The following is an 18527-nucleotide window of genomic DNA, read 5'->3' as shown; positions in this document are numbered from 1 at the left end:
ATGCTGTGTTATGCAGATGTTGTGTAATATCTGTTGTTTGTGGTTCACATTGGTTTGTGTTTTCTCTGTTTAGTGATGCTGATGTGGAGTCCAAGACTCAGTATCCCATCGTATCCTATCGTATTGTATCGTATCCCATCGTATCCCATCGTATCCCATCGTATCCTATCGTATCGTATCGTATTGTATCGTATCCCATCGTATCCCATCGTATCCCATCGTATCCTATCGTATCGTATCGTATCCTATCGTATCCCATCGTATCCCATCGTATCCCATCGTATCCCATCGTATCCCATCGTATCCTATCGTATCCCATCGTATCCCATCGTATCCTATCGTATCCCATCGTATCGTATCGTATCGTATCCCATCGTATCCTATCGTATCCCATCGTATCCTATCGTATCCCATCGTATCCCATCGTATCGTATCGTATCGTATCGTATCCCATCGTATCCCATCGTATCCCATCGTATCCTATCGTATCGTATCGTATCCTATCGTATCCCATCGTATCCCATCGTATCCCATTGTATCCCATCGTATCCCATCGTATCCCATCGTATCGTATCGTATCCCATCGTATCCCATCGTATCCCATCGTATCCCATCTTATCCCATCTTATCCCATCGTATCCCATCGTATCCTATCGTATCCCATCGTATCGTATCCTATCGTATCCCATCGTATCCCATCGTATCCCATCGTATCCCATCGTATCCCATCGTATCCCATCGTATCCTATCGTATCCCATCGTATCCTATCGTATCCCATCGTATCCCATCGTATCCTATCGTATCCCATCGTATCCCATCGTATCGTATCGTATCGTATCCCATTGTATCGTATCCCATCGTATCGTATCGTGTCATATCCCATTGTATCGTATCCCATTGTATCGTATCGTATCGTATCGTATCGTATCGTATCGTATCGTATCGTATCGTATCGTATCCCATTGTATCGTATCCCATCGTATCGTATCGTATCGTATCGTATCGTATCCCATCGTATCGTATCGTATCGTAACCCATCGTATCGTATCCTATCGTATCGTATCCTATCGTATCGTATCCTATCGTATCGTATCATATCCCATCGTATCCTATCGTATCGTATCCCATCGTATCTCATCATATCGTATAGTAGGCCATCGTATCGTATCCCATCGTATCCCATCGTATTGTACCTCATCGCATCGCATCGTATCTTATCGTATCCCATCGTATCGTATCCCATCATATCGTATCGTATCGTATCGTATCGTATCGTATCCCATCGTATCGTAACCCATCGTATCGTAACCCATCGTATCGTATCCTATCGTATCCTATCCTATCCTATCGTATCATATCCCATCGTATCCTATCGTATCGTATCCCATCGTATCTCATCATATCGTATAGTAGGCCATCGTATCATATCCCATCGTATCCCATCGTATTGTACCTCATCGCATCGCATCGTATCTTATCGTATCCCATCGTATCGTATCCCATCATATCGTATCGTATCCCATCGTAACGCATTATATCATATCTTATCATATCCCATCCTATCGTATCGTATCGTATCGTATCCTGTCGTACTGTATCCTATCGTATCATATCGTATCCTATCACATCTTAACGCATCGTAATGTATTGTATCCCATTGTATTGTATCATATTGTACAATAATTATACCCAATTATAACGTAGACCCCTGAATTTCCAGCGTAATTGAGAAATGGCCTGGTAAGGTATTAATTAAGGGTATTAAAACCCTGACTTTCTTTTATATATTCAATTAAATTTTTTTATTGGCACAAAAGGTATAGTACAACAGTACAACTATCAAGGAGCTGGTATTTTACATACAGTATTTGGAACAAATTTGGGTCATGTTGGTGTACAGCTGACTCATGATGAGTCTCGTCAAAACAAAGAACAGGATATCCTTGAGACAGCGGTGAGATTATTATGTTGGAGGTCAGTGTTCCTGTTATTTTGTCCACACTCTGTGTGCTGCGTTGTCTGATGATGCAGCAGCAGCAGCCATGTTCCCATCCTGACCTATTTTCACCAGCAGCTCCTCCGTCTCTCTCTCTCTCTCTCTCTCTCTCTCTCTCTCTCTCTGTGTTGCATGCAACCTTTCTTCTTCATGAAGCGTTCGTCCTGGAGGTGTAGAGGAAGAATTCATAAGACAACCACAAAAACAACAACAACATGATCTGAAACTAGAGCTGTCAGTCGATTAAAATATTTAATCGCACATTGTTTTATCTGTTCAAAATGTACCTTAAAGGGAGATTAGTCAAGTATTTAATACTCTTATCAACATGGGAGAGGACAGATATGCTGCTTTATGCAAATGTATGTATATATTTATTATTGTAAATCAATTAACAACACAGAACAATGACAGATATTGTCCAGAAACCCTCACAGGTACTGCATTTAGCATAAAAAATGTGCTCCAATCATAACATGACAAACTGCAGCCCAACAGGCAACAACAGCTGTCAGTGTGTCAGTGTGCTGACTTGACTATGACTTGCCCCAAACTGCATGTGATGATCATAAAGTGGGCATGTCTGTAAAGGGGAGACTCGTGGGTACCCATAGAACCCATTTACATTCACATCTCGTCACCATCTTGATTTTTGGCATTGTCATCTTGGTTTTTGGCGTTGTCATCTTGGTTTTTGGCGTTGTCATCTTGGTTTTTGGTGTCATCATCTTGTTTCTTGCAGAACTTTTACTATTAACGCAGTATTTCTACATTATGGAAGTGGTTCTTTTACTTAAGTAATGGATCTGAGTCCTTCTTCCAGCAGTTTGTTAGTTAGTGTGTGGTTAACAGGCAAAACTATTACTTGAAATTCAGCATTATTATTATTATTTTTCCCTTTTTATTAATAATAACAATAATAATAATACATTCTTATCTTATTCTCTTCTTATTGTAATAACGTCTTGCATGTGATTATCATAAAGTGGGCATGTCTGTAAGGCGGAGACTCGGGGTACCCATAGAACATATTTTCATTCACATATCGTCACCACCTTGGATTTTGGCATCGCCATCTTGGTTTTTGTCTGTTGTCATCTTGGTTTTTGGCGTTGTCATCTTGGTTTTTGGCGTCGCCATCATGGTTTTTGGCGTTGTCATCTTGGTTTTTGGCATTGTCGTCTTGGTTTTTGGCGTTGTCGTCATGGTTTTTGTTGTCAATGCAGTATTTCTACATTATAGAAGTGGTACTTTTACTTAAGTAATGGATCTGAGTCCTTCTTCCAGCAGTTTGTTAGTTAGTGTGTGGTTAACGGGCAAATCTATTACTTGAAATTCAGCATTATTATTATTATTATTCCCTTTTTATTAATAATAACAATAATAATAATAATACATTCTTATCTTATTCTCTTCTTATTGTAATAACTTCTTAATGAGAGAGGAAAGAAGAAGATGTTCTGATTACTACTTTTCTCTAATCTTTGCTCTTTGTCGTGAAATATTGGATCATTTTATATCTTTGGGTTATTTAAATGAAACCATGTGAGACGTTCAGACAGTAAATGTCTCTTTAGTCAAACTGATAACAATTCAGATACACAACGACGAGACACAAATACACACCATTTTCAGTGTAAAAGGTCCAAAATGTTGGAAACATCTAGACCTCAAAATTGTACATACTTGAGTAAATGTACTTGTGTGTTATTTTCTCTGTTTCTGTGTGTTTGCAGAAAAAGCCAGAGAATATCTGCACAAAACGGGTCGCTTCATCGTGATCGGAGGAATCATCTCACCGGTGCACGACTCCTACGGAAAACCTGTAAGTGTCCTTTCAAACACGGCAGAGACACGGCGTTTACTGTCAGCCAGAGAGAACCTGAACACATCACAGAGAACATCATTTCAGCTGCAGCTCTCCTGCTTTCCCTGAACACCTCACAGATAGCGTCCTGCTTCCCCTGAACACATCACAGATAACGTCCTGCTTCCCCTGAACACATCACAGATAACCTACTTCTGCTCTGCCTCTGAACAAATACACAACATCATGAATCATGAATGTTTCTGTGATTTCCAGCTGATGATTTATTAATGTTGGAGATTATGCACATCAATTATGACCTCGTTAATATGATGAGTCACCAACCCGACATCACAAACTAAAACACCACAGACTGATTCAGAGTTATTATACGTACTGTATATACTGTGTGTACTATGTATGCACTAGTGGAGGAAGTAATCAGATCCTTTACTGCAGAAAAAGTACTAATACCATACTGTACAAATACTCTGTAACAATAAAATACTGATGCTAAACTGTAAAAAATACTCTGTTAGAATAAAAGTAATAATACTGTATTAGTACTAATACCTCTCTGTGTGTCTTTAGGGTTTAGTGCCCAGCAGACATCGTCTCACCATGTGTCAGCTGGCTGTCCAGTCCTCTGATTGGATCAGGTGAGAAACACAAAACGAGAAAATTAGAAGTTTAGTTATATCAGCAGATGTTTAGTTATATCAGGAGAGGAGAGATGTTTGGTTAATAGTTTAAAACCACTATTATGATCCTTTGGCTCTGCTGTGTGTTTTAAATGGGTGTTTTTGTCTGTGGGGTTTGGTGCAGGGTGGACCCCTGGGAGTGTTACCAGGACACCTGGCAGACGACCTGCAGCGTGCTGGAGCATCACCGCGACCTGATGAAGGTGAGGACACGTTTGTCATCATAGCAGAAGACATACTGTATGTGAATGATTTCTAGGTATTGTCTTCTTGTGAGGAGCTTTAATGACTGAAGTGAATCTCCATGAGCAACGTCATTACTGGATGATTTAATAGGAGACTGTGGAAGTTACATTTATTTGGATGTTTGTATCCTTATAAAAATGTTGTAAAAGATAAATGAGCTGCATACTTGGACATGAAGTTTATATGATATCCCTGTAGGGGTCTGGAGATTTATATTATATATTATAATTTATTTTATTCCAGCAGTTTAGCTTCTGCACTATTTTTTGTTTTGAATTCTTATTTTTACTTGCATGATTTTCTTTTATACAACATGTAGCAGCGTCGTTAGAGGAGAACTGAAACTGTTCATGATATGTTTGTTCATCAAAAAATATTATAATATGCTGTAAATGTGCTCTATATTTGTTATTTCAATCAAAATTGTCCATTGTGAAGTGGGACAGGGTGATTAGCCCAAAGTGGGACAGGATGATTTGTCTAAAGTGGGACAGGATGATTAGCCTAAATTGAGACAGGGTGATTAGTCCAAAGTGGAACAGGGTAATTAGCCCAAAGTGGGACAGGATAATTAGCCTAAAGTGGGACAGGGTGATGAGCCTAAAGTGGGACAGGGTGATCAGCCTAAAGTGGGACAGGGTGATTAGCCTAAAGTGGGACAGGATGGCTTGCCTAAAGTGGGACAGGGTGATTAGCCTAAAGTGGGACAGGATGGCTTGCCTAAGGTGGGACAGGATAGTTTGTCTAAAGTGGGACAGGGTGAATAGCCTAAAGTGGGACAGGGTGATTAGCCTAAGGTGGGACAGGGTGATTAGCCTAAAGTGGGACAGGATGGCTTGCCTAAGGTGGGACAGGATAGTTTGTCTAAAGTGGGACAGGGTGAATAGCCTAAAGTGGGACAGGGTGATTAGCCTAAGGTGGGACAGGGTGATTAGCCTAAAGTGGGACAGGATGGCTTGCCTAAGGTGGGACAGGATAGTTTGTCTAAAGTGGGACAGGGTGAATAGCCTAAAGTGGGACAGGGTGATTAGCCTAAGGTGGGACAGGGTGATTAGCCTAAAGTGGGACAGGATGGCTTGCCTAAGGTGGGACAGGATAGTTTGTCTAAAGTGGGACAGGGTGAATAGCCTAAAGTGGGACAGGGTGAATAGCCTAAAGTGGGACAGGGTGATTAGCCTAAGGTGGGACAGGGTGATTAGCCTAAAGTGGGACAGGATGGCTTGCCTAAGGTGGGACAGGGTGATCAGCCTAAAGTGGGACAGGGTGATTAGCCTAAAGTGGGACAGGATGGCTTGCCTAAAGTGTGACAGGGTGATCAGCCTAAAGTGGGACAGGGTGATTAGCCTAAAGTGGGACAGGATGGCTTGCCTAAGGTGGGACAGGGTGATCAGCCTAAAGTGGGACAGGGTGATTAGCCTAAAGTGGGACAGGATGGCTTGCCTAAAGTGGGACAGGATGGTTTGTCTAAAGTGGGACAGGGTGAATAGCCTAAAGTGGGACAGGATGATTAGCCTAAGGTGGGACAGGGTGATTAGCCTAAAGTGGGACAGGATGGCTTGCCTAAAGTGGGACAGGGTGAATAGCCTAAAGTGGGACAGGGTGATTAGCCTAAAGTGGGACAGGATGGCTTGCCTAAAGTGGGACAGGATGATTCGCCTAAGGTGGGACAGGATGATTTGTCTAAAGTGGGACAGGATGATTTGCCCAAAGTGGGACAGGATGATCAGCCTAAAGTGGGACAGGATGACTTGCCTAAAGTGGGACAGGATGATTTGCCTAAGGTGGGACAGGATGATTTGTCTAAAGTGGGACAGGATGATTCGCCTAAGGTGGGCCAGGATGATTTGTCTAAAGTGGGACAGGATGATCAGCCTAAAGTGGGACATGGTGAATAGCCTAAAGTGGGACAGGATGGCTTGCGTAAAGTGGGACAGGATGGTTTGCTTAAAGTGGGACAGGGTGATTAGCCTAAAGTGGGACAGGGTGATTAGCCTAAAGTGGGCCAGGATGGTTTGCTTAAAGTTGGACAGGATGGTTTGCCTAAAGTGGGACAGGATGGTTTCCCTAAAGTGGGACACTGAACATGCCATCATTGCACATTTATCCTGGAGTGTTTCCTACATTAATTACAGTTTTTCTCGATTGTTTACACACATTTTCTGAAAGCATGCCTCATACTCTCAGAACTCTACACACAAATCAAAAAACACACACACAATGGGCAAAACCCCTCAATTCTCCTGCAAAATGAAACTTTACATTCAAAACAATGTTATTTCTTCTCAAAAAGGTATTTTGTTTTCAAATGACACACACAAACCATCATATGAATAGACATTTATAAGAACCAGTTGAACACTGATGTGCTCAATGTAAAACACTATGATGAATGAAAACACTTCTTCTCCATTCATCATAATGACTTAGGCCTTTTTTTTGTTCAGTGTTACACTTACTACAGACAGTACATACATAAGTGTGTTGTAAAATATTTTAGAATATTGTTTTTATACTCAGAATACACAAATACACGGTAACAAATATATTTTATTTTCCCCACAAAAACTATGTACACAGTGTACATCCCAACCAACACAAAGTTGCACATACAGTGGTCTACATACAAAACAACAGAAGAATTTACTGTATACAGTTACAGTAAAAAAAAACGAAAAAAAAAACTATGCTGCATCCTCTCTTCTGTTTCGGTCTGGCCACAGCACCTCATCCACATCACAAGCAATGTTTTCCCTGGCCAAGCAGTGGGGGAAATATCGCTTAGCATGTCAAATCCAGCCATGAAAAGCATCAACTGATTGCTAATTGTAACACTGTGTGACAGGTGTTTGCCCATGTGATGAGTCAGTGTGCATAGTAGGGCAATTGACTTTAGAATTTTGAATGACAGTGTGTTCCTTGTGAAAACGAGATTTTCTTCATGAAAATTGTGCCAAATGCAGAGCATTGTGTGTAGTGTTTTGAAAAAAGTGTGTTTTAGAACTGCAATTTGAGTGTAAAGCAGGAATTGTGCTTGTAGTTTAGCAGAATTGGTTCAGGGGGTTGTTGCATGAGTTACATGTTGTGGTCATTGTGTGTCAAGTACCAGTATTTGTGTGTAAACAATTGAGAAAAACTGTAACAGACTTTCCTGTTAAAGACTGTCCCACTTTAGGAAATAAAGATTTGTCTGCGATAACTTGGCACTAAGACTACTAATATATCCACCATTTCTCTTATGAGTGTGATATCTGCATTTTCTTTTTTGGTTTGATAAGAACACATCCTGGGGATTTCAGAGTGGTACTGGGTTTGGATTTAATGTCTTGGCTTCATATCACAATATATTCCAGAAGTCTAAAATGCAAAAAGATGTCCCACATTAGGCTCATTCATCCTACATTCAGTTAATGTTAGCCAAAGTGCTAGCTTGCTTTGTTTTAGCCACCAACGTGAATTCATTAAGTGTTGCTGTTCACAATGTTTTTGATCCTCAGAGAGTCACCGGCTGCATCCTGTCCAACGTCAACACGCCATCGACAACTCCTGTGATTGGTCAGCCACAGAACCAGACTCCACCCATCTACCAGAACCACAACAACATGAATCACAAGCCCACAGCCAGTAAGGCCCCCCCCCCCCCCCTTCATATTCATCACATAATCAACAGGAAGGTGTAGCTGTGGTCTTTATACATGAAGCCTCAGATTATTGATGGTTAATGAACGTGATCTCACGACTTCCTGCTTCCTTTCTCTGCTCAGTCAAAATGTGGGGGAAGGTCAGTGAGAGTTTGGGGAAGATCTGCTGCGTCCGTCCTCACATCGATCGCTTCACCTTCGTCGGTAAGTCGACACGACGAAGAGAGAACAGTAAAGTAAACCAGCTGTCTACTCCCACATCCAGCAGACATTCATACAGAACATACCTGTACATTAATACGATCCTGGAGTTCCTCAGGGTTCTATTCTTGGTCCTCTGTATTTAAAATGATTTTTTTTGTCCACTTTTTGTGCCCTGATGAATATCAGTCGAATATTCTGTGTTTGGTCTCCACCACCTCCTGAAGGAAATATCAGGTACAGGTAGAGTGATCAGAGTACCTGAGCAGGTAGTGAACAGAGTACCTGAGCAGGTAGTGAACAGAGTACCTGAGCAGGTAGTGAACAGAGTACCTGAGCAGGTAGTGATCAGAATACCTGAGCAGGTAGCGTACAGAGTACCTGAGCAGGTAGTGAACAGAGTACCTGAGCAGGTAGTGAACAGAGTACCTGAGCAGGTAGTGAACAGAGTACCTGAGCAGGTAGTGATCAGAGTACCTGAGCAGGTAGTGATCAGAGTACCTGAGCAGGTAGCGTACAGAGTACCTGAGCAGGTAGTGAACAGAGTACCTGAGCAGGTAGTGATCAGAGTACCTGAGCAGGTAGTGATCAGAGTACCTGAGCAGGTAGTGATCAGAGTACCTGAGCAGGTAGTGAACAGAGTACCTGAGCAGGTAGTGATCAGAGTACCTGAGCAGGTAGTGATCAGAGTACCTGAGCAGGTAGTGAACAGAGTACCTGAGCAGGTAGTGAACAGAGTACCTGAGCAGTTAGTGATCAGAGTACCTGAGCAGGTAGCGTACAGAGTACCTGAGCAGGTAGTGAACAGAGTACCTGAGCAGGTAGTGATCAGAGTACCTGAGCAGGTAGTGATCAGAGTACCTGAGCAGGTAGTGATCAGAGTACCTGAGCAGGTAGTGATCAGAGTACCTGAGCAGGTAGTGATCAGAGTACCTGAGCAGGTAGTGATCAGAGTACCTGAGCAGGTAGTGAACAGAGTACCTGAGCAGGTAGTGAACAGAGTACCTGAGCAGGTAGTGATCAGAGTACCTGAGCAGGTAGTGAACAGAGTACCTGAGCAGGTAGTGAACAGAGTACTTACTTTGAGTTTATTAGTGCATACATATCATGCAAATGTAATTAATCTATTTATTTATAATTTCTTTTAAAAGTTGATGATTTGATTATGATTAAATATTGTATAATTATTGAAGACATACAGTAGTACCTTTACTATGTACACTGAGGATGTATTCCATTGTGTTGTGTCAGATGAAAACGCTAACCTGGGGACTGCGATGAGATACGAGGAGATCGGTAAGTATCTGAATCCTGAACACATTCCTGTGTCGTGTTCTTCCTTCCTGCTTCCTGTCTGAACTCCTTCTGGTTCGTTGTATCCAGTAAACATGTTGTTTACTGAGTGAACATGTTGTTTACTGAGGGAACATGTTGTTTACTGAGTGAACATGTTGTTTACTGAGTGAACATGTTGTTTACTGAGGGAACATGTTGTTTACTGAGGGAACATGTTGTTTACTGAGTGAACATGTTGTTTACTGAGTGAACATGTTGTTTACTGAGGGAACATGTTGTTTACTCAGTGAACATGTTGTTTACTGAGTGAACATGTTGTTTACTGAGGGAACATGTTGTTTACTGAGTGAACATGTTGTTTACTGAGTGAACATGTTGTTTACTGAGGGAACATGTTGTTTACTCAGTGAACATGTTGTTTACTGAGTGAACATGTTGTTTACTGAGGAAACATGTGTTTTACGGAGTGAACATGTTGTTTACTTAGTGAACATGTTGTTTACTGAGTGAACATGTTGTTTACTGAGTGAACATTTTGTTTACTGAGGAAACATGTGTTTTACGGAGTGAACATGTGTTTTACTGAGTGAACATGTTGTTTACTGAGGAAACGTGTTTTACGGAGTGAACATGTGTTTTACTGAGTGAACATGTTGTTTACTTAGTGAACATGTTGTTTACGGAGTGAACATGTGTTTTACTGAGTGAACATGTGTTTTACTGAGTGAACATGTTGTTTACTGAGTGAACATGTTGTTTACTTAGTGAACATGTTGTTTACTGAGTGAACATGTGTTTTACTGAGTGAACATGTTGTTTACTGAGGAAACATGTGTTTTACGGAGTGAACATGTGTTTTACTGAGTGAACATGTTGTTTACTGAGGAAACGTGTTTTACGGAGTGAACATGTGTTTTACGGAGTGAACATGTGTTTTACTGAGTGAACGTGTTTTACTGAGTGAACATGTTGTTTACGGAGTGAACATGTGTTTTACTGAGTGAACATGTGTTTTACTGAGTGAACATGTTGTTTACTGAGTGAACATGTTGTTTACTTAGTGAACATGTTGTTTACTGAGTGAACATGTTGTTTACTGAGTGAACTTGTTGTTTACTTAGTGAACATGTTGTTTACGGAGTGAACATGTGTTTTACTGAGTGAACATGTTGTTTACTTAGTGAACATGTTGTTTACTGAGTGAACATGTTGTTTACTTAGTGAACATGTTGTTTACTTAGTGAACATGTTGTTTACTTAGTGAACATGTTGTTTACTGAGTGAACATGTTGTTTACTGAGTGAACATGTTGTTTACTGAGTGAACATGTTGTTTACGGAGTGAACATGTTGTTTACTGAGTGAACATGTTGTTTACTGAGTGAACATGTTGTTTACTGAGTGAACATGTTGTTTACTGAGTGAACATGTTGTTTACTGAGTGAACATGTTGTTTACGGAGTGAACATGTGTTTTACTGAGTGAACATGTTGTTTACTGAGTGAACATGTTGTTTACTTAGTGAACATGTTGTTTACTTAGTGAACATGTTGTTTACTGAGTGAACATGTTGTTTACTTAGTGAACATGTTGTTTACTTAGTGAACATGTTGTTTACTGAGTGAACATGTTGTTTACTGAGTGAACATGTTGTTTACTGAGTGAACATGTTGTTTACTGAGTGAACATGTTGTTTACTGAGTGAACATGTTGTTTACGGAGTGAACATGTTGTTTACGGAGTGAACATGTTGTTTACTGAGTGAACATGTTGTTTACTGAGTGAACATGTTGTTTACTGAGTGAACATGTTGTTTACTGAGTGAACATGTTGTTTACTGAGTGAACATGTTGTTTACTTAGTGAACATGTTGTTTACTTAGTGAACATGTTGTTTACTTAGTGAACATGTTGTTTACTGAGTGAACATGTTGTTTACTGAGTGAACATGTTGTTTACTGAGTGAACATGTTGTTTACTGAGTGAACATGTTGTTTACGGAGTGAACATGTGTTTTACGGAGTAAACATGTGTTTGACTGAGGACGTGTCTCTTTCCTCCTGCCTGTTTGTCGTCTGTAGAGTTACGCATCTTGCTCCTGTGTGGCAGTGATCTCCTGGAGTCCTTCTGCATCCCTGGTCTGTGGAAGGACAGTGATGTAAGCACACTGTAGCCCCGCCCCTGACCCCGCCCAACATGTAGCCCCGCCCCTTCGCTCTTTCCTCTGAACGCCATCGTAATAACCCGACAGGTCATTTCGATGCGGTTGACAAAGGAAACGCCTGCAACAAGAAAGCGTTAGCATGCAGCGTTATTCTTCTGTCTCACTGCTAACGGGCTAAACATCATGCTGTGAATGCTAGCTGTTAGCAAGAGTGTGTTCCAATCCACGTACCTCCAGAAGTACACTTCAGTGTAGTGCACTGTGTGCACTCACTCTGTACTCACTTGAGTAGTGCGTAAATTTCAGCGGGGTAGGATCGTCTCAAATCGAATACTCTGCGGCGCACTGACCGGAAATGACGATCGCAACATTTGACCGCGGCTCGCTACCCGCCACAATATCTTCTGTTAAAAAATGAAAGCAGAGTGGAAATTACGTTTCCTATGTCTCCACCTACGATGTGTCCTCCTGTTGGCTGAAAATGCACCGGTATGTTTACGTATTGTTTTATTCTGTTATCTACGTATGTTTGAATAGTAGTTGTGGCTCCGCCCCTTCCGCTACGTAGCCAAGATGGCGACAGTTGAGTGTGGAAAGTGTCCAGCGTTCCACACTCAACCATCTGACCGTTAGAGTACAACATCCGGGTACTTTGAGTGCACTGCATTTTGCCGTACTTCCCAGTGTGAACGCACTTATGCACTCAAAGTAGTGAGTGTAAGAACAGAAGTACGCGGATTGGAACACACTGTAAGAGACAACCAAGTAATGCAACGGTTCAAATGATATAACTGGTGGGACTCGTTTAAGGCTAGTCATTTTAAGGGAATTATTTTGAATTCAAAGACACAATTTTGTAATTTGAGGGAATGTTTCAACAAGAATGTCCCCCTGATCGTCCCCAACAAGAGTTCAAATGCAGTTTTTAGCTGATGGTAACACCAAAGGTATTCTATACAGTACATGTGAGACTACAACCAATACTGACTAGTTACAAAACACCTTGATTCACCCCCAAATTCATCTTTGGGTTGAGAACAGGGCCTGTAGTTCAAGGTTGGCCAGCGAGGACTAATATTCCTGCTATATAGCGTGTTGCTAGTTGCTAACGTTAGCGGTTAGCCTTCAGTCAGAAACGTAACGGCAAAAGTCAGTAGAGTATTGCTGATATGTTCGATTCACTTCATTCGGTGATCAACAATGTGAATAGATGATAAACCTCCTAGTGGGTGTAGCAGGGCCCTACTGACCCACATCTATGAGGCTGATAACCACTGATAACACCCCATTTAATGACCCGCTAACAGTCTAACCAGCTGATCATGGATTGGTTGGGTTATAAATGCTGGTGTGACTGGGACCCTTAAAGCCACAGTTACCACCTTCAGACGGGTGTGAGGAGCGACTGAGGGTGGTGTTTCTGTGGTTCCAGATGGAGGTGATCGTGGGGGACTTTGGGATCGTGGTGGTTCCTCGTGATGGCGCCGACACAGAGAGGATCATGAATCACTCCTCCATTCTCCGCAAGTTCATGGTCAGTATCACCATTAAGCTCTGGTTCCTTCTGATATCGACGTTTAGCCGGTATGGAAGACAAACGTTGTCATTTAGCCTGTATGGAAGACAAACATCGTCCTTCATTGTCTCATCTCATCTTGTTTCCAGGACAACATCACCGTGGTGAAAGACGGGATGAGCCACCCGATGTCCATCGTCAGCTCAACCAAGAGCAGGTGGGGATTAAAGTTTCAGTAAAGAGACGCTGAAATGTTAGAAACCTGCTGCCACAGAGCTTGATAGTGTGTAATCTAAACTCGTTTGCGTATAAATGGTACGGTAAGAGTTATTGACGTAGGATAAAAAGAGAGTAAGACCACTCGTGGTGGACAGGTCCAACAAACTCCGGATTTTAAACCAGGAGACCCGTGTTAGAGACCGTCGTTTACGTTACGTTAGTGGCGTTACGCTGGTGGCGTTACGCTGGTGGCGTTACGCTGGTGACGTTACGCTGGTGACGTTACCTTAGTGTCGTTACGCTGGTGGCGTTACGCTGGTGACGTTACCTTAGTGTCGTTACGCTGGTGGCGTTACGCTGGTGACGTTACCTTAGTGGCGTTACGTTAGTGGCGTTACGTTAGTGGCGTTAGGTTAGTGACGTTGGTGGCGTTACGTTGGTGGCGTTACGTTGGTGGCGTTACGTTGGTGGCGTTACGTTGGTGGCGTTACGTTGGTGGCGTTACGTTAGTGACGTTGGTGACGTGTTTTCTGTAGCTGTGTTACGTTTCCGTACGTGTTTACTTAGTTTAAATACTTATTTAATCCCAACCATGACATTTCCCCTTACCTTAACTAAGTGGTTTTCTTGCCTGAACCTAACTGTCAACGTTTGCTTGGCGTACAAATGACACACGAAAATACTAAAATGCGTCCTCATGACACGTGGAATGTCTGTGTACTGTTGTGGTATTTATACGCCTTCCTGTGAGACCGGGTTGATATAACAGAGTATTGTATATGTAGAGTATTGGCTACTGTGTTTTTCCCCTCCGGTGTATTTGAGCACACAGAAGTTGATAATTAATAAGGCTGTCAAAGTTAACGTGATAATAACGCGTTTTAACGCCAATAATTTCTTTAACGCATCAATGCAACTTGCGATTTTTTTAATTAACATCTTAAAAATCCGACAGCGGACCCGGCTGCTATTCCATCTGTCAGCGGTTGTAACGAGCTCAGTTTTAAAGCCAGAGTGAAGATCCCTTTTTGAAAATGAAAAAAAAAAAATGTTTTTGAAAGGCTAAACGCCAACTAACATTGAAGCAGAATATTTCATTAGATAAAAACTAGGGCTGTCAAAGTAAACATGATAATAACACGTTAACACATTATTTTATAACGTATTAACGCAACTTGCGACTTTCAACTTTTACCAGGCTGCACCGGAAGATACTGGTATCATATGAAACTAGAAAACCTGATGAAGCCGTTGGAACCAACCATGTTGTGTGATGTAGTGGCGGAGCCCAAGACAAATTTCCTTGCAGGACAATAAAGTATATCTCATCTTATTTTATCTTACTTTCAATCAATGAAGGTGAACCAATGTGTGACCTTTGACCTTCCTTATATTCAGTAGAAATGTTGAAACTAGAACTGTCAAAGTTAACACGATAATAACACGTTAACGCAAATTAGTTTTAACGCCACTGACGCAATTGATATTTCGGAGGTCGTAGCGACTCAGCTTTAAAGCTTGAGTCAAGATACTGGTATCATCTGAAACTATAGAACCTGATGAATCCATCGGTACCAACCATGTAATACTAGCTGGTAGTGAAGGACGTTAAATAACGCTCCAAACATAGATGATCTACCATCGATTTGCTTTGACGTTAACATTCAGATGTACGCCGATGATACGGTTGTCTATGCACATGGCAAAAACAAAGATGAAGCTGCATCAAAAGTGTCTAATATTATAGTATTCGGTTTTAAAGCTAGAGTGAAGATACTGGTATCATATGAAACTATAAAACCTGATGAATCAATCGGTACCAACCAGGTCATACTAGCTGGTAGTGAAGTAGGTTAAATAACGCAACAAAGTTACGCTGAATTTTGGCGAGGAAAAACTGTCATGTCCATTTTCAAAGGGGTCCCTTGACCTCTGACCTCAAGATATGTGAATGAAAATGGGTTCTATGGGTACCCACGAGTCTCCCCCTTACAGACATGCCCACTTTATGATCATCACATGCAGTTTGGGGCAAGTCATAGTCAAGTCAGCACACTGACACACTGACAGCTGTTGTTGCCTGTTGGGCTGCAGTTTGCCATGTTATGATTTGAGCATATTGTTTTATGCTAAATGCAGTACCTGTGAGGGTTTCTGGACAATATCTGTCATTAGTTTGTGTTGTTAATTGATTTACAATAATAAATATATACATACATTTACATAAAGCAGCATATTAGTCCACTCTCATGTTGATAAGAGGATTAAATACTTGACTAATCTCCCTTTAAGGTTCATTTAGAACAGATAACAACATGTGCGATTAACCATGATGAACTATTTTAAGTGACTGACAGCCCTAATATATAAATAAATAGATAAATATGTCGTCCCCCCCCCCATCAGACTGGCCCTGCAGCACGGTGACGGCCATGTTGTGGACTACCTGAGTCAGCCCGTCATCGACTACATCCTGCAGAGTCAGCTGTACATCAACGCCTCCGGATAGACACAACAACCTGCCCGCATGACAACAGGAAGTACGGGGTTTGGGGCGGGGGGGTACCTACACCCACCATCATCTATATGAATATACCCCCCCCCCTCCCAGACAAACCAACTAACTAACTTCCCTCTCTGTCTTCTGTGTCAAACATATACTCTTCTTTGAGCTTTCTGGAGCGTTAGTGTCCCTCCTTCTGTTTGAGTCATGTGACGTTACCAATGGGGGGGGGTGGGGGAGGGTGATGTAGAGCAGGTATGGAGGTAAAATCTCTAAAAGGGCTGCTGAAGTGTATTTTTCCACTGCGATGGTGACGGCGGCGTTTTCTCTGTTTGTTATCTGTCTTTATTAAAGTGTTGGGGGTGCATGACACACAGCCAGGCATGCTCAGTGTCCCCGGGGCAGATGGGAAAAAAAACAAAAACTTGCGTTTAGCTAAAAGGCGACGGGGCTTCACGCACGACAAACAGATTCGTTGGGAAAAGTTTAAAAATGACCCAATTTTCTCATATTAATTCTATCGTTTTCTCTTTAGAATAAGGATGTAGAAATGTTCCTGCGTGAGGCCCGACGTCGTCCCAGCTGGGCTCCATTCCTGCAACAACTACGCTCAGCTACCGTCTCAGCCATAGATATAGATATATGTAGACATACTGTATACTGTATACATAGACATATACTCACCGGCCACTTTATTAGGCACACCTGTTCAATTGCTTGTTAACACAAATAGCTAATCAGCCAATCACATGGCAGCAACTCAATGCAATTAGGCATCTAGATGCGGTGAAGACGACTTGCTGAAGTTCAAACCGAGCATCAGAACGGGGAAGAAAGGGGATTTAAGTGACTTTGAACGTGGCATGGTTGTTGGTGCCAGACGGGCTGGTCTGAGTATTAAACTGCTGATCTACTGGGATTTTCACGCACAACCATCTCTAGGGTTTACAGAGAATGGTCCCAACAAGAGAACATATCCAGTGAGCGGCAGTTGTGTGGACGGAAATGCCTTGTTGATGTCAGAGGTCAGAGGAGAATGGGCAGAGTGGTTGGAGATGATAGAAAGGCAACAGTAACTCAAATAACCACTCGTTACAACCAAGGTATGCAGAATAGCATCTCTGAACGCACAACACGTCCAACCTGGAAGCAGATGAAGACCACCCAGTACTAGCAAGGTGTACCTAATAAAGTGGCCGGTATATACATAGACGCTGTATTGACTCCTGGATCGTATGTCAATGTGGGCGCCATATTGGACAGGGCAAGACTGGCCTGTAACCCTCTGTACTAGTGAACGAGGGAGCGGCTGTTTTTCTGGATAAAAAGCACCATAACGTCTACATTTATCAACCGAATAACGAGTCGTTATTATATTAAAGGGTTTATAATGTAAATTTATGATTTTAATCCCGGATAAATTCCTATACTTTTCTCGCAAATTTATGATTATATAATCTCAGAGAATATTCAATCTTTTTTTCTCGTAAATTTCTGACTTTAATCTCGGAGAATTTCAGATTTCTTTTCGCAAATTGGTGACGTTATTCTCTCAGAGAATTAATAATATTAATAATGACCTAATAACTGATTGAATCCCACCATATCGAAGGACAGACCGCTGATCCAGGAACTGGAAGCAGTGACGTTAACGAACGCATTTAACCGTTTTTATACCAAAATCTTTGGGAAAAGAAAAAAAAATGTAACTTAACGTTACTCCTCGTAGATCATAAACCATTTAACATAATAACGACTCGTTGAAATCAGTTGAGAAATGTAGACGTTATAGTGCTTTTTATCCAGAAAAACAGGAGCTCCCCTGTTCACTTGTATGTATTTACAGGCCAGTCTTGCCCTGTCCAATATGGCGCCCACGTTGACGCATCGCTGCAACGGGTTGAAGCGTCCAATGTGGCGTCTACGTATATATGTCTATGTATATCTATGTATATATATATGTCTATGGTGTCAGCCCTCCGTCTCAGTCCTGCTGTAGCTATATAACTGTACATAGTGACACACCGTTCATAGTCCAGGTCAACGGTTCAACCTCGGAGCTAAATCTATATCAACCTGCCGGTAACCATCACCGTTAAACTGACTACAAACATGGAGGAGGATTTAAACACAGAACAGATCCACATCAGGACAGAGTTGATGATGATGATGATGATGATGATGATGAGCTTTTGTAGAACACATCCCCAGCAGGCAGCAGTGTTGTTGTTGTTGTTGTTG

At 41.7% G+C, this 18527-nt stretch overlaps 2 protein-coding genes across 2 annotated transcripts in view; both read left to right on the top strand.

The window, feature by feature from the left end:
- The window catches only part of nmnat2 (nicotinamide nucleotide adenylyltransferase 2), an 18091-nt gene extending 1311 nt beyond the window's left edge, over positions 1 to 16780 (top strand). Inside the window, exons 2-11 of the mRNA XM_037787456.1 lie at positions 3734 to 3822; positions 4396 to 4463; positions 4630 to 4708; positions 8246 to 8372; positions 8513 to 8593; positions 9842 to 9886; positions 11966 to 12042; positions 13481 to 13582; positions 13714 to 13781; positions 16190 to 16780. Of these exons, the coding sequence (XP_037643384.1) occupies positions 3734 to 3822; positions 4396 to 4463; positions 4630 to 4708; positions 8246 to 8372; positions 8513 to 8593; positions 9842 to 9886; positions 11966 to 12042; positions 13481 to 13582; positions 13714 to 13781; positions 16190 to 16292 (839 nt within the window). The 3' untranslated portion in view covers positions 16293 to 16780. The remainder of the gene's footprint in view (positions 1 to 3733; positions 3823 to 4395; positions 4464 to 4629; positions 4709 to 8245; positions 8373 to 8512; positions 8594 to 9841; positions 9887 to 11965; positions 12043 to 13480; positions 13583 to 13713; positions 13782 to 16189) is intronic.
- Positions 1 to 18527, top strand: part of LOC119499314 — an 843332-nt gene that overhangs the window by 284691 nt on the left and 540114 nt on the right. The gene's annotated exons all lie outside the window — the stretch shown is intronic.

The sequence above is a fragment of the Sebastes umbrosus genome, chromosome 12 (genome assembly GCF_015220745.1).
Source record: "Sebastes umbrosus isolate fSebUmb1 chromosome 12, fSebUmb1.pri, whole genome shotgun sequence".
Taxonomy (NCBI): domain Eukaryota; kingdom Metazoa; phylum Chordata; class Actinopteri; order Perciformes; family Sebastidae; genus Sebastes; species Sebastes umbrosus.
The sequence above is the reverse complement of the archived record's forward strand: the minus strand, read 5'-3'. Positions and strand labels throughout refer to the sequence as shown.